General features: G+C 37.8%; 1 protein-coding gene across 3 annotated transcripts in view; it reads left to right on the top strand.

Annotated features, from left to right (window-relative positions):
• Window positions 1-21,385, top strand: part of kcnip4a (potassium voltage-gated channel interacting protein 4a) — a 148,718-nt gene that overhangs the window by 32,925 nt on the left and 94,408 nt on the right. Inside the window, exon 1 of one of the 3 annotated variants that reach the window (XM_026936278.3) lies at window positions 715-4,094. The exons of the other annotated variants lie outside the window; for them this stretch is intronic. Coding sequence (XP_026792079.2) covers window positions 4,010-4,094 — 85 coding nt within the window. The 5' untranslated portion in view covers window positions 715-4,009. Of the gene's footprint in view, window positions 1-714; window positions 4,095-21,385 lie in introns of those variants that run through there. 3 annotated transcript variants of the gene reach the window in all.

Raw genomic sequence — 21,385 nt, 5'->3', positions numbered from 1 at the left:
TTCTTTTCAAAGTATCTATTGTCTTTCTCCTCCTAAAGACCTTTAAGTTCAGGAATCTATATAAATATCACATGCTGTGCCCAGTAACCTTTTTAAAAATCACAAGGACACTGCTTCTTTTTAGCTTTCTTATGCTGTCTTTGGACCTTCATCTCTGTGGTTCACATGTTCTTGCTGTGCCAGTGGCCAGATGGGTCAGGGTGTGCGGCTGTGGGACGCAGGACGTGCCTTTAATATTTCAGCACGAGGCTCATGTGGAGGGCTTTGCTGCTGCTCGTTACCTCGAGGCTAGAGTAGAAAAGCAGAGTGGAAACTAGGCCAGGAAAACAGGAGTTCCTGCACTCATACGCCAGCAGTCCATTGCTCCATTTTGAAGAAGTCTACAGTAGAGAAGGTGGCATGGGCTGGGCATTGATAAACAGATATCTGTATATGTAAGACACAGAGGAGTGGCAATACTATGAGTGAAGTCTAAAATCCTGAAACGTCTTCTCATGACTCAGGTATTTAAAGTATCTGAATTATCTTCAGTATGTGAGAATAGCGACGTCTGTTTTTTCCCACCAAGGCCATAAATATGGTTGATCTTTTGGGGGTTTTACTCTATAAGGTGATGGAATTGCATTATGTTTCACATACATCATGCTTTGTGTGTGTGTGTGTGTGTGTGTGTGTGTGTGTGTGTGTGTGTGTCACCCTGCAAAAGATGACCCATTACAGTGATGTATGAGTGCTGGGTCAACACCAAATGTAGTGGGATCCAGCCAGACAGGAAACCTCTGTGTTAATAGCAAGATAACAGCGAGTATGCAGAGTGCATTTTGATGATGGTGCTTAATGTTTACGTCTTCTTTACAAAGCTGTTTATTTTCTGCTGCTGTGTCATTCTTTGGTGCCATGCTGGTTGGAAGTGGGAACGTCTTTCTTGTCTAAAAATGTGCAGCTTATTTCTGAGCAATAAATGCTTCACTTATATGCTGTGTTATGAAATTGCAAAATAACTGCATTCTTCTGGCCTCAGAGGTTAATGAAACATTATATCATGCTCTCATTGTAGCTTCTGTGAATGTTCCTACACACATTCTCTATGCATGAGAATAAAGGCTTCCAATGATGTTTCTCACTTTGATTTTTTTTTATATTCTGTGAAATACAAAAAACAGACACTGGTATGTCAAACATTGATCTGTGAAATGATAAACTGTTCAGCTAGCCTGAGAACTGATGGTGTGTGTGTGTGTGTGTGTGTGTGTGTGAGATTCTGTAGGGGTCAAGTCTATTTATGGAAAAGAAAACTTTTTCTCATTCTGGAAAATTGGTTGCACCAAAGAAACAGGCAGGGATCTAAATCCTCATGGAAAAAGCTCTCTGTTTTGAGTGGGCTTGAAACAGGCTTTTCTCTATCAGAAATGACCTGCAGGATTCAGAATTCTTTTACATAGAACACAAAGCATCTCATTTCATAGCTGAGTGATTTCTGTGTGTAGTCGTCCCACGATGAACGGGAGTGTCCACTCGTATTTGAATAGAAACACATTAATGTAATAATCAGTGAAGAAGGCTGAGGTTTTGTCAGATCAGAGATCAGAAAGAGTCTGCAGGGTTGATGTAATTGAAGTTAATGACAGCACTCACGGAGAGGAAGGCTGATGATAATTGAAGTCGTGATGATTAGTGATGAAGGTGATGCACCACTGTTTTTTTAAGAGGCGATGTAAAATATGGAATGCTCCAGACTGTCCATCATTATCAAGTTTGACCTTAGGCACTTTTTTTTTATATATATTATTTTTTTTATATAGTCTTCCCTTGTTGCTCTTTGTGACTCCCCTCAAATCTATTTATGTGTGTTTTTTCTCTCTTCCTCATAGGCTTTGGATCATTATGTCCCTCTTGCTCTTTCTCCTCTTGTCCACCATCCTTTCCTTTTGTATTTGTCTCCCCACTCCCTCTGTTTTCCTATTATGTGGAACTGTGCTGCTTTGAGGATTAAAGTATTGACTGTGTAGATGAAACATTTGCCAGGTACAAGTGGTTCCGATCCAATCGATTTCCAAAAGAACAATTTATTTATGAATTATTAGAAGTAAGGAAAATAGATTTTATACATTAAATTAGGATTTAATCCAGGGATTGACATATCCACCTCAAGCTACTGAAGACAACTTTGTGTCATCCAAGTCACTGGATTCAACTCTTCAGCATGACTCTTGGAGTAACAATTGATGGCCAGCTAGCACTCACAGACCACACTGTAGTAATCTGCTGATTTTGCAGGCTTGTTCTGTGTAAATAACACGAGGAAGTTTAGACTGTGCCAGTTGGAATATTTTACACAACTCCTCATGCAGGCACTCATCATCTTGTGGCTTGTCTCATATCTCTGCTTTTCAGTTTACCATCTTACGCTTTTGGCCTTTCCAAATAAGGAACTGGCATCCCATATGGGGTGAATGCCTCCTTCCTTATGCCCAGTGTTACTGGAACAGGCTCTGGACCCAACATGACCCTGTCCAGAATAAAGTGCTTCGCGAAGATGAATAAATGAATGTGACATGTCTCTTTATCTCACTTTGCTCGCTTTCTGTAGATACTCACGTCCAATCATCGATGCTTGCCTACAAAGTAATCAATGGAGCTCCTCCATTTACATAGAGCGACTCCATAAGGCACAAATTATGTCCTGATTGCGAGTGAACGGCATCTGGTGATACCAACAACATATGGTTGAGGTGGTATCACCAGACACCTGATCCAGACACTTCACCAGACATGTGATGGTGGACTGAAATGGCTCGTTCACTCTGCATTTTTTTTCCATACAACGATGGCTAAAGAATCAGCTGTTACTAAAGCAGCTAAACATTGCGGTCTCACCCTCTGTGTGTGTGTGTGTGTGTGTGTGTGGCTATTTAGGTATGTTCTCGTTTATTACTGGGTTAATTTTGAGCTACATCAATGTTCCCCAGAACCTGACCTATCAAGTTCATACAGGCATGTTGTTGGATTGCATTTGATTTTATGTATTTTATTTTATGACATGCAAAGTCATAAAAACCCAGTATGAATGCTAACCCTGCCCTGAAACTTTTCAAACGAACCCATTTGTGCAATTTGTTGCACAGATGTTCACTCATAGTTCTATATTTTGCACTAATATTTTGCCCTAAACTGCTATGTGGCTAATGTGTCTCTCAAACCTGAACCCTCATGTACTTTTTCAACTTATTTGTAAGTTACTTTGAATAAAGTCATCTGCCACATGAATAAATGCATATAGATGTACATGTAATTGGCTTTATTTTTAGTTTTTATGTACCTCATCTCTCAGTGCACCCTCCTTATTTCTCTCATCCTGTCTGATCAACTGTCTCCTGTTAGAACTTTGGTTCTCCTTTGAGTTAATGCATCGGTTGCTTGCTTCTTGTCAGCACTCTCACTCAGCTCAGACCTACAGATAAGCATAGGTGTTCTATAAGAACAGCTCCATTATCACCTGTCATTGCTGATTCATGAGCTTTGATTCTTTCCCAACTGCCACTCTTTCTATCCCTCCACCCCTCTCCTCTCCTGCTCCTCCCTCCCACTCTCTCCCTCTATTCCGAGGCCGTGCCGGTCCCTCCTCCCCAGCAGTGGTCAGGGGGAGGCTGAAAGCACCACAGATGGTTCTGAGCCACATGAGCAGTCAGACTACTACGAAAGTGTGTATGTGTGTGAGAGAGAAGGAGTGTGAGAGCTTGGAGCACGAGGTGTGAAAGCGCAGCTGCAAGAGCCGAGGCTACTGCGGACTTAGAGACAAGCACAGCTCTGAAGGAGAGAAAGAAGGAGAACTCGGAACCTCTGGGAAATATTTATGAGAGGAGACGCAATGCCGTGCGGTGCCATATGAGCGTGCCACCTCCTGTACACGCACACAGCAGGCCAAGTCTACACGCTGGGATCACGGCTGCAGGGGGGAAAGTTTTCTGACACAGAACCTACAGAAAAACAGCAAGCAACAGCTTCGGCGATGAGCTGCAGGAAGAGATGCAAGAGGGAGATCCTAAAGTTTGCTGGGTACCTCTTCAGATTCATCACCGGCACACTTAACGCAGGTAAAGTTTGGAGCAGTTCCTTCACTGATAGAAGTTTACACTACATACCTTTGCTGATTAGAGTGATTACTCTTGTACGCATAGCTTGCTATAAGTGTGACTGTAAAAGAGAGTTTTACTTGGTTATATATATTCTGAGTGCATTCGGGGGCTTGTTTTAAATTCAGCTGCTCTGTGAATGAACGTATTTTTTGCATATCATAAGCTAATACGATGCACACAGTGCACGAGTCTGCAGGCAGAGTCAAATCTGATTCTGACCTTGTTCATTACCGAGCCCTTCCATCATAATTGTTTTAATTAGGTCAGTGAATGACTTTGATTGAATTATGATGAGGTAAACAATCTTGCATCATCATTTGCTGAATATAAACTAAACCACTGAAGACACACATATTGCAGTAACCTTACTGGGAGTCCTCCAGTTGTTAAAACATTCCATTATTGGTTATTGTATCGTTGTCATCCCTTGTCAGTGTTTTCACTGTGATGTATTGTGAATGTAAATATGTATTCTGTGATATACTGTAAATATATTTTTTGTTCCAGGGTTTGGGCAGTATATCATATTTCAGAAATGGATGGACTTGTTGTTAATTCATGAAATAATTCAATGATCATGTAGTGGCCATATTGACCTTGACATATGTATTACCATAACTCAAGCATAGCTCTCAATCTGTGAGGAACTGATAAATTATGATAGAATGGGTTTCACTAAAGATAATCCATGACTACACCTGAATCTTTGCACTGTATGTGAACTGTAGAAACTTGTGCTTGCTGTAATGGAAGGTGGTCAAAATGCTACATCGAAATGCTCCGTTGTACTGCCGTATTAACTTTGCACTACCTCAGTGACTGGGGTGGAAATGAGAATATGGAATTAAATTAGTTTTGGCTACATTCTATTGAATTTCTGAAGGTTAGAGCCACAACAGGATCTATTTCAGGATAATGTGACAGAAAATCTTATTAGAACTTGCATGTCTGTGTTCTTTGTCTCTCCCTTTTTTGCAATCAATATTGCAGTGGTTTATTTGGCAACTGCTAGAATGGTTGTATGTACAGTGTAAGTTGATGCATTGCAGCAAAGAGGTTTGCCTAAGGTATGACTTACAAACCTCTTGGTGTCCGTGCTTTTTCATTCTTTATTGATGTTTTCTATTCTGTGGAGAGAGTATCAAAAGACAAGTGAGTGAGTGTGTGTTGGACCATGAGAATTTCAAAAATCTTGGTTTTGATTAATATCCTTTGATTTACTAGATTTGAGAAAATACATCATATGAATTAATGCATATCATTGGCATGTCCTTTTAATGCTGAACATGTCTGTACTAATAATGTGTAAAACAATGGAGAAAAGAAATGGCTCTCAAAGGAATGTGGGTTAATATGAGTGAAGGCTATAGAAGTTTGTGTTTGGGCCTCAGTTTAGCTTAAACAGTTGGCAGTTCTTCTTTCAGTTCATTCTGACTCTGCGAAAACAGATTTCAGGTTGAAGCACTTAAGCACAGCGAATATTCAGAATTGGATTATGCATTTCATCAGGAACTTTCACTTTTGTCTATATCTTATAGTAGGGGTCATTAACTGGCAGGTCCAGCAAACTATCTCAGCCCAAGCACTTGAAAAATACAGTAGCAGAACTACTATAATTCAGTAACTTCATTTTTTTTTTTTACACATGAACCATTGCAGCTTCCTTAGCAGATCCCATCATAGTGATATATTTATGTATATTATTTACCTGAAGGCAGCTCATAGAGAAAGGGAGGAGTTTACACAGATTTGTTTCATTTGCGCACTCTGGACTGATTAATGATATGAATGCGTGACGTCTTTAAAAAAAAAAAAAAAACAGATGAGGAAAACAATGTTTAAAGACACGTTGACAGAGAAGTATGCATTTCTTTTCTGTTCAAGTCTTACTTATAGCCATGAGTTAATCAGTAATGCTTAAGCATTAAGGTAACTGTTGACATCATTCAGTCAGGTTAGTTGCTTAATGGACCTTTGTAAGCAAGAAATTGTATGTAGCTGGACCTTCACAAATTTAAGTCTTGTAATTTCAAACCGTAATAGACATGGGCTGGATTTGTCTTACTGTAAGATGCTATGATATTACAGTTTATGGACATTTAGAGGAAATCCATTAGTTTATAACTGCTGCAAAGATCCTGGGTGTGAGCCATTATCTTTATTATCCTTGCCAAATGTAATGTAATTGATACAGGGTATAAAATGTATCACTGTCTGATTTAGGTCCTTATCCACTGCAGGTTTCTGGTTTGTCATTGGCAACCAGTAGGTATCAATAATAAATAAGTAGCACTGGAATTACTAGCTGTAGTGCTGTTTGGACAAAGCCCAAAGCTTCTTTTATTGCTGATTCACTGAAAGTGAACGTTGTTATTGACAGCCACAGTCCCCAAGAGCCAGTGAGAGTATCGCTAAGCTAACACTGCCTGGAGCATTACCCTGATACATTACCAATCTGATACATTTGCACACCGAAACAACGTCTAATTAACATTATACAAATGAAATATCTCCGGTTATAAAGATCATTCTATGTGCTTGTAGATGATGTGATGATATCAGCCACTGGCATAAACATAAGCATATTTATCTGCACAATCCTGTGCTGGTTAGCACTTGCACAAAGCTCAACTGAACTAAACATAGTGAACACAACAAGCCGTATTGAACTTCTTTTCCCACGCTTTGTGTTTAATAGTAATAGATATGAACTGTGATTAGAAACCTTGAAAATCTTCTCTGTAGCTATGACTAACTCATGTTGATATTTCTAACACAGTTCCTTCTCTGTTGTGTTTTCTATTTCTGTTCCTAGTACAACACTGCATAGTTTCACAAATAAATTTGTCATGCAAACTGACAAAATATATGAATTTTCATAAGACTTTTTTTTCCTATAGAAGATTAAATATGTAAAGAAATTGTCATTTTTTATAATGGCTGTATAATTGTCATTGCATAAGTATTTACAGTATATGTATTTCTCTGTTTATATTTCCCCAGAGTGTTTAGCAGTGTAGATTTAATCTTTTCTTGAGTGTTCAGTTGTTTGCTTCTCCCTTTTGGAAACTAAAATCCTTTGCCTCCAAATATTGTGTTGTATTAGTTGCTTTCATAAGAGGCTCTAATAGGTGGCAGTTTTGATTTGTCACGAAAGATTGCAGTTTTTTAGTGATGTTATAGACACTACACAGCATCTTTTTGGATGACTGACTTACAGCAATTCCTTCAGTTCCCTTAACATGAGATTGTGTGTAATGTGTTGGTGTGCATTAAAAAAAGAAAAAAGAAGCTCTGAATAATGAATACATGAATACATTTTATCATCTCTGTATACAGACTATACAGCTCATATTCAAAATATATGTAAATGCAATGCTTCAACAGATGTTTATCTACAGTTTGCTAGTAAAAGCTTTTTTTATGTAATTATATGTCCATATATACTTTGTAATATATGTTTTGGAGGAAGGTTATTTATTTAGGATCAGGAATGATCATTTCTGACTTTTTAGTCATTTTCCTTTCTCTGCAGCGCCCTTGTGGACTTAGTGTTGTCACACATCTTAAATGTTTCAAGGCAATAGATCCAAATACTTGGCAACCATTCTGGAATATTGTCTGTCTTTTGTCTTCCAGAGAAAAGAAACAAAAATGGACATAATGTTTCTAACACTGTGCATGCAAAAGCCTCCAGAAAACTTTCCATCACACAATCCATATCTGTTTTACTGTTTCACTGCCAGTAAACATGTCCATTTATTTGTCAAGCAAACCTTTCATATACATAGTAATTAGTTAACAGCTTAGTGGATAGTTGTCAATAGGAAATCAATCACGATTAGATTTAGCTTTCCAATGCTGTTGTCTGTAGACTGAGATATGATTTAGTTTGTCAATACTATTACTCTCAGAACCAATATCCTATTACAACAACAGAGATAATTAAGGAAGGGGTCTGCTACTCTCTGTTTTTCAATACCCAGTAGCACCTTCAGGAAATTGATGACAGAAAGTGTTAAGAGAGTGTAGAGTGCACATTTAATGGCAATGTAGTTTCACAGTTTTCACATGTACGCAGTATTTATTTTATACTGTAAAGGCATTATAAAGGCATGTCCACACCTTTCCAGGGAATGAACTGCTGTTTAAGAATAATAGTTTAGTGTGGTTTGTGTGTGTGTGTGTGTGTGTGTGGTTGAGGGTGAACCCTCAGGGCCTTCTAGGCCAGCATAGAAGACACAATAATTTCTGGAAACTAAAAATCAAACTGTTTGTAATTTTTTCATTTATTGTTTATAGAAGCTTAATCTACACTATGTTCTCTTTAATATTAGACTAATAGTCCCACTTTATTGGTTCCCTGCTGGTCTTGTGGCTAAGGATCCTGCGCACTCACCGCCATGGCCTGGGTTGGATTCCTGGGCAGGGGACCAACCCAGTCACTGGGAGTATACTCTCAGTGCCGGTCCCAACCCCGGATAAGTGTCAGGAAGGGCATCCGGTGTAAAAATCTGTGCCAAATCAAACATGCGGACCAGTGATCTGCTGTGGCGACACCTAACAGGAGCAGCCAAAAGAACAACAACAGTCTCACTTTATTGGTGCATGTTTTTGCTGGGATCAAAATGGTTAAGATTTGGAAACAATAAATATTAAATTATTCATTCAGAGTTTTTTGTGTGCTCACCTATTAGGACTTCTGTAGAGCCTGTAGTGCATTTTGTTCACACTTTTTTTTTTAGTTAGCTAATTAATATAACTTTTGCAGTTGGACTGGATAGCAAACTGTATTCTATGCAGTACTATAATCCATGTGATGGAAAACAAGGGGCTCAGCACAAGCCATACTACTAGCATAGCCACTAGTAGCAATAGCGTTTTTCTACCAGAGAGAACTTGTAACTGCCAAATTCCCGAATCCTACATTCAGCAGCGTTAATGATTTTGAACTAGCTTGATTTAACAATGGAAAATAGCCATCTGGTTGTTGTGTGATGTTTTTGCTCCAGGGATGACTGGGTTTTCCCAGTGGTTATGCGTTTTGTTAGTGGCTGTTTGTGTGTGGTGAAAGCTAATGTTCCTTTTTTTGTTTTAAGACAGTTCAGTGTTAGGATTTAGTAATGTATGAGTAATGTATGGTGGCTTTCATCAGGAGGCCATGGTGAGTACCATAGGTCTAAGTGTTTGGACAGTGTAACTGTGTTCCTGTTAGCTGTGTTTATGTGAACCCTGCTCTTTGGTTTCCTGACAGTTATTGCAAGTTCATGTTGCAGATGTTCTCATGAAATAATGTACTACAAATTCCACATACCTCCTGAGCATCCGTGTAAACACATATATCATGACAGCAGGTTGTTTGTGCTGTTAATCAGACAGAACAGGTAGAAAATATCCAAGCCCAAATATAAACATCGTAAGTTGTACTCATGATGGCCTCTAGGAAGTTCTGGCCACTGACTGGTTTGCAATGAAGTCTAAAATTGGGATAAGTGGAGGTAGCTTTTTAAAGACATTGCTTAATGTGACTTATTGAGACTTACATCCTACAACTTGTTTTCTCTGATATCGTTCTGGAGTCTGAGGAGTCTGAATTTAGAAGAAGGTATGCTCTTGTGGTCTGGTCCCATATGACTTTCCTTTACACACACACACACAACAGGGAAAGTAGCTGTATACAACATTGCTATATCATATTCCTAAAGTAACCCATGCCACTTCTGTGGCATAACTGTGTGTCTGCAGCATCCAGAGCCAAGAGAGACAAGCCTGGAACCTTTTCTACATGCTTCTCCAACTGAGGGATAATGCTACAGCTCCTTGTCAATGGAGGTGTTCTTTGCCTCATTGTGTTACATGGCTGTTGTGTCACTCACATTCTCTTTGCTTGCCAACTGGATTGATGCCAAATAACTGCCACGTTTAGTCACGCTAGAGGCTGACAAGTCAAGAACACTGAAATCCTGCCCGTTCACTAAGACCCAGGTTTCCCTTTTGGTTATGAATAGCTAATGGATCACCAGAGGTAAAGGAACCGGAGCCTTTTGCTTGTTGTATCTACTCATGTTGCCTATTGTATCTTCTTTCCAGTATGCTGTCAACAATAAATTTCCACTTGAGACGTTATTTTAAACACAGCTCATTAGCACTCATCGGTTAATTCTGATGCTCAACAGTTATCATTTAGGCTAATTTGTCTCAGTATAATTAATTACATGTGGACAATTTGAAAATAATGAAGATATTATGTTCCCCTCATATTATACTGTAATGGCACCCAGGTGGGAGATTTTGAAATGAACATACTATACACAGAAACATGGATTTTTGGGATGAACTGGATCTCCGACTGCACCCAAGGCCTCCTCGCCTGACATCAGTGTCTGACCTCAGTAATGCGCTTGGGGCTGAATGGGCAAATCCCCACAGCCCAGCTCCAAAATCTAGTGGAAAGCCTTCCTGGAAGAGTGGAGGGTATTACAAGTCCAAAAGAGGACTAAACCTGGAATGGGATGTTCAAAAAGCAGTGAGTGTGAAGGTCAGGGGTCCAAAAATAATGTATCTGCTAGGACATCATCAGTACCACCCAGAGGTTAAACTAGGGGGACCCTAGGGAAATAGAGTAAATAATGAAAATTTAAGGGATAAAGTAAACCATTAATTTATAGCAGAAAATTATTAATTTAGCAGAAAAATTGTCTGTCTGTGCAGAGTTTCTCAAGTTCTCCCCATGTCCCCATGCACGAATTATCATTTCATGATCACTGGTACAGAAAAAAGGTGTCAGTTATCTTACTCATCTGTTTAATAGCATAATAGATTTCAGATTTGGCTGATAAGATGACGGCATCAGAAAGTCTTTAACTCGGGTTGTTGCAGTCCAGCAAGTCTGTAACTCGGGTTGTTGCAGTCCAGCAAGTCTGTAACTCGGGTTGTTGCAGTCCAGCAAGTCTGTAACTCGGGTTGTTGCAGTCCAGCAAGTCTGTAACTCGGGTTGTTGCAGTCCACAGATTTAAGACATTTTACTACAAAACCAATGTCCTAACTTCTGTAATCTCGTGATCGGCTGTATTTCTGTGATCAGATAAGTTATGCCCTGAAGCAAACATCAGGGTTAAACTGAAAAAAATTATCTAGACTTTCTAGGATGTGATACAGCACTGGCTGCAGTGCAGTCATGTGAGCCTCACTCGTGGCCTCGGGGAGTCAGTACTCTAATTGTTTTTTTCTCCAATTTGATTCAGTTCAGCTTCTAGTCAGCAAGTTCCACTTCTGTCTCTCCTAATTTTCTAATTTGTCTAATTTGCACTAATGTTTGAAAATGAGTGCCTTCTCAGTATAGGAAATGCACAGTGTATTTTTACACTCAGTTGCAGACCTTGTGTGGTTAAAGGGCTTTTTGTATGAACTTTACAGTAAATGTACATTGATTCTTTGAATACTTATTTAAAAACCCATAACAACTGTATTACATATGATGTAATACTTGTGAACAATAAAAGTCAGTTGAAAGGTTTTTAATTATAGCAAAGTCCACAGGCCTTTATTTTTAACCATGAGATGTAAAGTAAGTGTCATTTGTATTATCATATTTATTCATCTGGTCCATTAGCGCTTTTTATTCCTGACCATTCTACCCACAAAACCCAACCAGTTACATTGTGTTAAAATGTAGATTCTACTTTTTCTAGTTGTATTAAAATGGAGATATATTCAAGTTGTATATTAATTATACATGAATTGTAGCAAATGTAATGCTGTTTAATCATCATCTCCATCCCTGTAATGTTGCATAGCATTGGTTATGCTTTATAACCTTGGGGGTTTCACCAGACCCCACTTGGAGAACCATGGATCGTTAATCATCTAAAGTAAAGGAAGAAAGCAAAGTAACATTATGTGGATGCACTTTTGATTAAGACTTTTTGACCTTAGTGTTAATAATACTTCATAAAGAAACGTAATAGTTGAAACGTGACTATGAAGCTGAAATTTAGTTTCAAGCAGTGGCCACTATTTTTGTGTATTTACAGCTTTTATAAGTGAGATGGTGTTCACTGCTGTGATCGTCAGCAGACTGGAAGTTTTAGACCTGACTCCTGCTGGTGTAGCTTACATCTGCTGTTACTTTCAGAATACTGCAGCAATGATTTAATCCTTACAGACAAGCATCAGTCCATATTATTTAATGTTGATCCTTTCCTGAATCAGGGAGAGAAGTTGTGGTTTCTCTCCCTGAGGCTTTATAAAATATACCGGGGCACCAGCAAACCACCATTCACATGTTTTACAACAGGGTTTATGCTAACTCATAATTTTTTCACAGAGGTGATTATATATTATTTTTTAATATAATATTTTATACTACAGCACTGTTGAATCCTCTAGTTTGATTGGTCTGACGGTGACAGTTTTCCATATCAGCATGGCTCTGAACAGCTGATTGTCATGCGGCAGGAACAGACATAAATGCACGTAACTGAATTTCGATTTAAAATGCAGGCAGACAAATCCAAACGGTTAGGAAAAATCACAATCGAAAAGCAGGCAATGGTCAGGCGATCAACATGACGTGTGATGTTGCGCTACAAAAGGCTTGGCAACAACAGCTACAGGACATTGAGCGTGTACTTTGCAATGAACAAGCGACATGAGAGTCCTTAGATACTGTGAGTGTGGAATTGATACAGGTGTGTGCAATCAGAATGACGGCGAATGTGAAGGTGATAGAGTTTGTGATTGGTGAGTGATGTAGTCCACGGTGGCCGATTCTGGCATTGATGTGACACCGATTCATAAGGAATTGTATGCTGGATGCTCTAGAATGTAAGAATAATATTTTTAAAGTGTTGTTATTCAACAAAGAAAATTGTTGATAAATATTGATATGGTGAAGTTTTCTGTAAGAAGAAATTTAGTTAACATTTTGAAGGAGTCTTCAGTGCCAGCACTTTGATAGAGATAAAGCTGTTACTTAAAGCTTTTTTTGCCAGAGGAAAGACTAAGACAGAGGATATTATACTTTGTGGTTTCTTGGTAACAAGCTGCATTTTTCTGTCTTATTAACCTAAAGTAAAAATGAGGAAATGACTGTTTATAGCTGCTATAAGTGATAACAGGAACTAAGTTGTTTCACAGATATTCCACAAACTAAAATGAAAAATGTAAAGAGACAAAACATGCAATGTGCCATTCTTAAAAAAAAAATCACACCATTCCATTATTTATTATTTTCCTAAAACAGCATTCCTTTGATTGTGCATATGAATTTATTAACAATTAAATTAAGCCATGTCAGCTTAACATTTGTCATTAATAGCAGGTCTCACTGCAAAACAATATTTTCTGAAGTTGTGTTATCATTGTTTAAAATCTTTATGCTTGATACTCCTATGGAAATTTGTACTATTATTATTGTGGTGTTGGTAACTGAAAAGTAAATCCATCACTGGTATGATTTAAAACAGTGATGTTTAACATTATCACGAGGATCATGTCTCCGTTTTGGACTTCTCTGGTGTTTAGTTAGCAAATACCATATACTACTACATGTTAGAAAATAAATACATTATAATTATTATTATTATATATGTGTAGGTATAATAATGTTTTGTAACACAGTCTAGCATGTATGTGAATGTGATGGAATGATATGGGAAGTTTTATTCAGTTCTTTTAAATCCCTTTTAAATGCAGAGTAACAGAAGTAGTGTGAATGTAAATGATTTTTGTTGCACAAGAAATCAATGAGATTAAGACTCTTAGGTTAGACTGATCTTCTTAAATTGCTGTTTTAATAGTGGATTGCTATTAAACGAACTGAACTAGCGTTTGATTGATCTTCTTGTTTTGCAATTAAGATCTTTTGTATCTTTGCAATTAAGATCTCTTGTATCTTTTTTAATCCATTGTGTTCCAAGCAGCATAACGTAATATAAACCTGTGTGCTGTTATCAGGGTAGGATGAAGACATGAATATCTAAGCTAGAAAATATTATATTTTCTATACTGGAAAAGTCATATTTCCCCTTTACTGTAAAAGGATCACAAATGAGATTCTTATGTAGAATTTTAGACATAAATGAACATCTTATCTTCCTCATGTTGTGATAAATCCCTGCCTACACTCAGTGATGTAGCACACACACCACCAGAGAAACTGATACAATCACAGCATATGGTAGGATCACGACGAAGGATTTCCCTCCTTAAAACACAAGAAAATAGAGATCAGTGGAACAAGCTGAATTACACGGGACCCAAATGTGTGTTGTTTTTTCTTTGACATTGACATGGCACTGTTGGGCTCCTGAGCCTGTATACATTATAACACTGATTATGCACTGGCTATTATTTGGCAGCCTTGCTCGACTGCTTCTTAATGAGCAGTGCCATAGATCTCCATGACAGATGCATCAGCCCATAAAGAGTGCAGCATCAGTGTTTCCTCTCTTCCCTCAATGCCTTGCTGTCAAAATGCTGCTGGACAAACTTTTAATTAAATTTTAGTTGTTTAGTGTTTGTAAGCAATCCAGCAATGTGTCCTGGGATGGCTTGATTCTCAGTAGTTTTATTGTAATAGCCTACACTTTTTTTTTGTTATTTACTGCACTACACTGGTCATTTAAGGGAATTTTTCATCCAGCAGGTAATAAAGACAGCCAATAAGTAGAAATTAAAGCACTTATCTGCTATACTGTCTTTCTGTTTTTACACCCCTTCCACCCAAACACACACACACACACATACACACAGTTTATCCATCTCCTTTTGTTCAGTGTTAGAAGATCTCAATTTGCTGGAGTGTTTTTGTTTTAACTGTGAAATCTCTTAAACTCATGACACCCACAACAACATTACACCCACAAAATCTATGAATATATTCTGGAAATTGTTGATTTTAGGACTATGCCAATTTAACACTTTATCTAATGTATCTAATGTAGTGTTCATAGCACTACGTCATGGCTACATAAGGCCTTCAACTGACATACTGACATAAACATTTATAAAGGCTTATTGCAAAAGACATCATAAACAGTGCTTTTGTCAGGTGCTTGATGTCAAGTTCACATGACAAGTAAGTCAGCTGACAGATTTTTGTTGACAGTTGTGTTGTCACATTTTCTAGGTTGACTTATTTTAGAAAACCATGTCTACTGGCTTTGTAGCTCATTATGGCAAAGACAAGGCACTATAATAATAGCGTTATGCATTTTTTTCCTCTGGCTCTTAATTAAGATGTGTTACATTTTACTTTTAATAAGTTGAATGGCCTACCTTTCTTTAAATTTCTTTAGTTGGTTATATAAGTAGTCAGGAAGGGTTTATGTAGTTTTACTGTAGCCATGTGAACACCACCCTTAAGTGAAGTCATAACAGTACATATTCACAATGAACACTGATTAATTAACAAAGGCACAACAGAAATGCATTCACCCTCTCATCAGGAGTTTGTGAATGTGAATCCTGATGAGCAAAATTGGCTATGCTGTCTGGGTGGGAGGGATGGTATTACTCTCTCTTTTGTCAACCACAGGCAACACAGGCCAATTATAGATGTCTGCTAGCTCATGTATGTGGGAGAGGGCAGATCTGAGTGTGTTATGCTACCCTGTGATGAAGTATGTGCAGCAGTTTGAAAAAGGCGGTTGGTTGGCTTTATTTGTCTCGGAGGAAGCGCATGTTAGGCTTCACACTCCACATTTGGTACCTGAGAATTGGTAAGAAATGTCACTTCTTAACAATTGAAATGAGATTTTGAGCTTGATATTAGTAAAAATGTCTGGAAACAGGCTTAATTATCTTATATTTGTTTTATAATGATATCACATATATTGTATACAGTATATTCAACATATTTCACTTGCTAATGTATTCATTTTTGCTGTGAAGTTAGCTGTCTTCTTTTGGTTCATTTACTATTTATCTGCTACAAATCTGCAAACATTTTAATGCAGGTAACAGCACTAAGTCAAACAGATAATTAGCAGTAAATATAATACAGTTCATTTGTATATTTATGAGACTGTTATAATTATGAATATGGTGCAATAAATATGAAATATGGTGCAATGCTGTTAAATTTCCCCATGGGATGAGGAAGAGTTAAGAACATTGCGACAAACTAACAGTTTTGATGACTACTGATTATGATCATTTCTTTTAGAGCTATAAACATTTGCCAGGCATTTGTGGAAAGAAAAATTCCAGAGGAGACTTGTTAGTTCCATCCCATTTAGATCTGTTAGAGAGTATCTGCTGCAATGCTACTCTAAACTAGAGCCTGGAGTCCTTTTAATGTTTAGTTTGTATTCTTTGTAAGAGTCTGTTTCATCATTTAGCAGTGTTGTCATTTCCCAGGCAAAGTGAAATATATGTATTCTGGACTATGTCACCTCATTCTGCTGTGAAAATACAATCATGTACTTCTGGCTAATCCACATTCTGTTATCCTCCTGCTTTATTTCAAGCTGCAGCTGAAGGTGTGCTACTGATGTGGATCCTAAACAGCTAACTTTGGTGATTTGTTTATTAGAAACCAATACTTCTATTGTCATCACAACTACAATGAAATTAGGTTTACATCTCGCCTTGTTATATGCATAGAGAATAAGTATACATTTGCAAGTTATAATGGCATCATAGGATATTACTGCAAATAATGCTGAAGTGACATTACAGTCAGGGGTATAATACTGGGTATCCCAAAAGTCTCCATACATACGGGACTATGTATACCAGCACCAGGTCGGTTGTGTGTTCGTCAGTGGATATTCGTGAACGTCCACTTCTTGGTGGATCCGCAACACTTCTGTCTTTTTGAATTTGCAAATATGTTTGGCAAAAGTGTTGCAAAAGGTGTGAAGTGCTTGCCATGTTTCCACTGCACTGCAACCTTGCGACAGCTTCCCGATCCAGCCATGAGTATGATTTCAATATGTTCTTCTTTTGTCAAAGGCATTCTTAAATGCTATTTGACACAAAATATATATATATAAATTAAATATGAAAAATTTTGCAAGACATTTTACTAAAAAGTGTTTATTTCTGTTAATGTATGGAGACTCCTGGGACACCCTATAGTGCAGTAGAACAGTAGAAGAACATCATTCCACTGACAATGACATCCAACTGCTGCTGCCATGTAACGTGGCAGGGTATGTTAATGTGCAAAGCAGCAGTTGCAGACTGGATACACAAATGAAGTATGAGGTATGTAGTGCTATTACAAGGAGGTAAGAGAATGGTATTAATGGTTGCATAAATAAATAAGACTTAACAATGTGAAAGTATTATACAACAGTATACTTCTGCTAGTAATTCTACTACTACTACTACTGATAATAATAATAATAGTAGTAATAATAATAATAATAATAATAATAATTGTAATAGTTGTAGTGTAACTATAATATAATAAGAGTGGCCTAACATCACATAGACAGTACTGATGTAGCATCATGTTTTTAGCTTTAGCTTATAGTTGCTAGTGTTTATCAGTGCAGTGGGTCCGTCTGTGCATGTGAAGGCAGTTACAGAGGTTTCAGTTCCAGGATGCCGTTCCAGTGTGTCCTGGAAATGGCCCTTGGGATAAAGTTATTTCTTAATCTGATGGTGCATGAATAGATGGTCCTGTATCACCCGCCAGATGACACGAGAGTGAGTGGAATCCCTGCAGGTGTTTGTTGTTTTGTTTAGACAAGAGTCCTCCAAGAGTTCCTCCAAGAGTCCTCCAAGAGTTCCTCCAAGAGTTTCTGAATGCTGCTGATAACCCACTTTTATCTGCAGATATGAAGCTGGAATACAGCACTAGAAAGCAATATGTCTGTATGCTCTCTGTGGTGAAACAGTAGGTCACCAGTATCTGTTTGGCCAGTTTGGCTTTCTTGAACATCTAAGAAAGTATAGCTGCTGCTGTGCTGTTTTAACCAGTGGGGTGGAGTTGGCAGTCAACAAGAGGTCCTCTGAACTTCAATAGGGCCTCCTCAGGAACCTGGCTTATTACTCTCACCACCATGACTCTGGTTCCTCTCACCACCATGACTCTAATGAAGACTGGAGACTATTACAGATGCCAACCATGTACCTACACTTATTGATCATTGTATCAGGTAAATCTACTGTGCATTTTGTAGGTATATAATTACAGATCTGTTGCTCTGCAAAATTACTCAACCCTCACAATTTTTGTCACCCTGTCCAGCAGTGTATTCTTTGGAGGGGCATTTTCAGTACAACCCATGTATGATAGTAGCATGCTAATGGATGTAGCACTGTTGTGAAGCACATTTCAAGGGTTGGACCCAGCACATGTGTAATGAAGGTGTGAACTTGGAGTGAAAAATGAAACTACTCTGATTATCAGGAACATCAAATCAGGGTCTTGTACCGCGGCTATAAAAACACCATCAAGGAGAAAAAAACTGCATTAGGAGCAACAGTAATAGCAGTAAATGCATTAGCCATTCAGGCACGAGGCCCAGTGCTGAGAAATAGCTTGCTGGCTGCAGGTACTTAACAGCAGGGAATACATTAACACAGTGTCAATTTCAGACAGAGTGAGAACTTTAGAAATAGCATGAGACTGATCCTCACCGTAGGAATCCAAATAGAGGAATTTGTTTTTGCTGGTGATGGTCACTGTTGCTTTTTTCATTATGAGGATGTGCTGAACTGGCATTGGCAGCGTGTGATGTGTTATTAGGCTCAACATTATGGCCATACAGTAAGAACTAGTAAAGCTGTTTCTTGTGAATATCAAGTGAATAATGAGTGAGAGTGGAGGGCTGAGTGTGTGCTTTAGATTCATTTTTCTTTAAATGAGAAATTTCTAGGTTTTTTTTTGTTTGTTTTTTTGTTTTGTTTACAGCAGTAATGATAGATCAGGTCAGTGTAACTGTTTAAAAAATAGTAATCTTTATAACATTTTTACATGGATAATATGTATTATGTACTGCAGTGTCATACTATACAGCATTAAAATGAGTTATATAAAGCACTATGATTTCCCAATTTTCAATTTACAATTTCCCTTTACAAATTTCTTATTCTGACTGTGATGACTAATGTTAAAAAAGAATTCTTTGGATTACTAACCCCTTAAATTACTAGGACCCATTAAAAACCCATTAAAGTGTCCAGACTTAATTCCTTGCTCCTGAAGCTGTATTAATTTTTCTATAGTTACTGAAAGTTTCATACTGGTTGCTTAATAATTTGCATATTATTGGAAGAATCACTGAAAAATAGGCTGGAACTGGAGTTTTAAGGTTCTTTTCATCCTGTGCTTTTGAGAAAAAACTAAATCAAGGTGCAATGTGGAAGTTACAATGTTTAGAATTACAATGTTCAGAAATACAGTACGTTATAATGCTTGTTTAAAAGCATTTTTTGGTTTGTCATTGCCATTCTTTGCTTTTCAGTTCAAGTCCAGGAAAACAATGTTTATTTAGGAACAAGGGAAAAAAAATGTGTGTGTGTGTACATATATATATATATACATATATATATATATATATATATATATATATATATATATATATATATATATATATACACACACATTTTAACATTGAAATATGTTCCCCTTTAGCTTTCCTGTGTTTGGATAGTTTTGCTATTTTATATCATGAGCTGCAGTAATCGTTACATTAGAAATGTATGTGCAGAGGAAGCAGAATTCAGATTTATATCACCACCCATATCAATAAATGGGTAAAATAACAATTTTTTCCAATGTATTGTATAGTTATACCCTGTTTTAATATTGTTATTAAGTAAGTGATTTTGCTTTATATTGTTGTTAAGCAACTGAAAACCACTAGGGGATACATCACTAAGCAAATTATCACACTCTAAAAGATTATCCATGTGGCTAGTGAGAAAAGCTTAAAATAAAGAACAATTTCAACATAACAAATGTAATTTGTTACATGTACATGTATTAGTGAGTTGACAACTTTTTTTACGAAGTTTGTCAAACTGAAAAGGAAGAAATCTGCCTCAGCTTATTAATATATGGATTTTGAACAAACAGTCTTGCTTTCACCCAACAATAAAAAAGTATTAAGTTAAACTTGAAAATCTAGTGAGCAAACTTAAAAAGCAGAGAACCTCTTCTAAGTTAGCTACAGCATGCCCTTTGCTAATTTGGAGTTAGTGAAGTTGACCACTAGCTATCGTGTGTCTTCAGTTTTCTTATGTTTTGTTTTACAGTGGCAGCCGAATGACTGTAATCGGCACTGAATGTCTGTAGCATTAGTTCAAACACTGCAAACACAAACGCTGAGTTTGATTCTGTGGCGTTTGTCGCCAATATTAACAACACAAGTCGTCAGGCTTTTTGTTGAACAATGTACGTCCCTTTTATTAAACACATGTAAGGAGCATCTCCAATACAAAACCGGAAGTTTTTCCCGCATTGCACATGCGCGGTAGCCAATTAAGTCAACTTAAACAATTCCATTCCACATGACATCTCCCCCCTTTTCAAGTGTAAGTATACATAACAATAACATTAACCCTCTTTGTTTTGTCTTCTATTAATGATTGTTATCTAAATAAAATAAATCTCTGCTACACAACAAACAAAAGGGTTCTTCAGTGTTTCTTTTCCATTTTTTTTTCGTAAAACACATTGTATTATTATTTTTTTTGTTTGTTTGTTTTACAACAACAACTAACTAACTAAGGGTGTGGGTGGACTACCACGATCCCTTGAGATGGGACAGGGATTATTCTGCCCTTAATGTCCATCATCTCAGCTAACTAGCATACTTGGGGTTTGGTTTTACAGTTCTTCCAAACCTGGTGATGACTTGACCCTAGGGTTTAGGGGAACAGGGGGGTTCAGAAGGAACGTCACTCTTGCTCTGCTCCAAGTCCTGCTCAGATGGCCCACACTGTCCCTGTTGATCCTTTGGTTGGGAAGAGTCTATCTTTGATGGTGAGGAGGGCTCTCGGCCCACCAGTTGAATGTGGCGCCAGTTCCTCTTGGGCGTGTCGCCTCGCTCAGTCTCCAACGTGAAGGAGCGCGGCATAGATACCTGGCGCTGCACAGTTGCGGTGGTTGTCCACGCCTTTTCCCCATCAATCTTCAGCCTGACTTTGTCACCGATAGTAAGTGGTGGGAGAGGTCTGGTGGAGTATTTGCGGTTGTAGTACTTTTCGTAGCACTGCTTTGCTTTTGCATCATTTGTTTTAATCATTTCCAGGTTAGGCCACATTGGCCGAAGGCTCTCTTTCAG

Source organism: Pangasianodon hypophthalmus, chromosome 4, assembly GCF_027358585.1.
Source record: "Pangasianodon hypophthalmus isolate fPanHyp1 chromosome 4, fPanHyp1.pri, whole genome shotgun sequence".
Taxonomy (NCBI): Eukaryota; Metazoa; Chordata; class Actinopteri; order Siluriformes; family Pangasiidae; genus Pangasianodon; species Pangasianodon hypophthalmus.
This window is presented reverse-complemented; position numbering and strand designations above follow the sequence as displayed.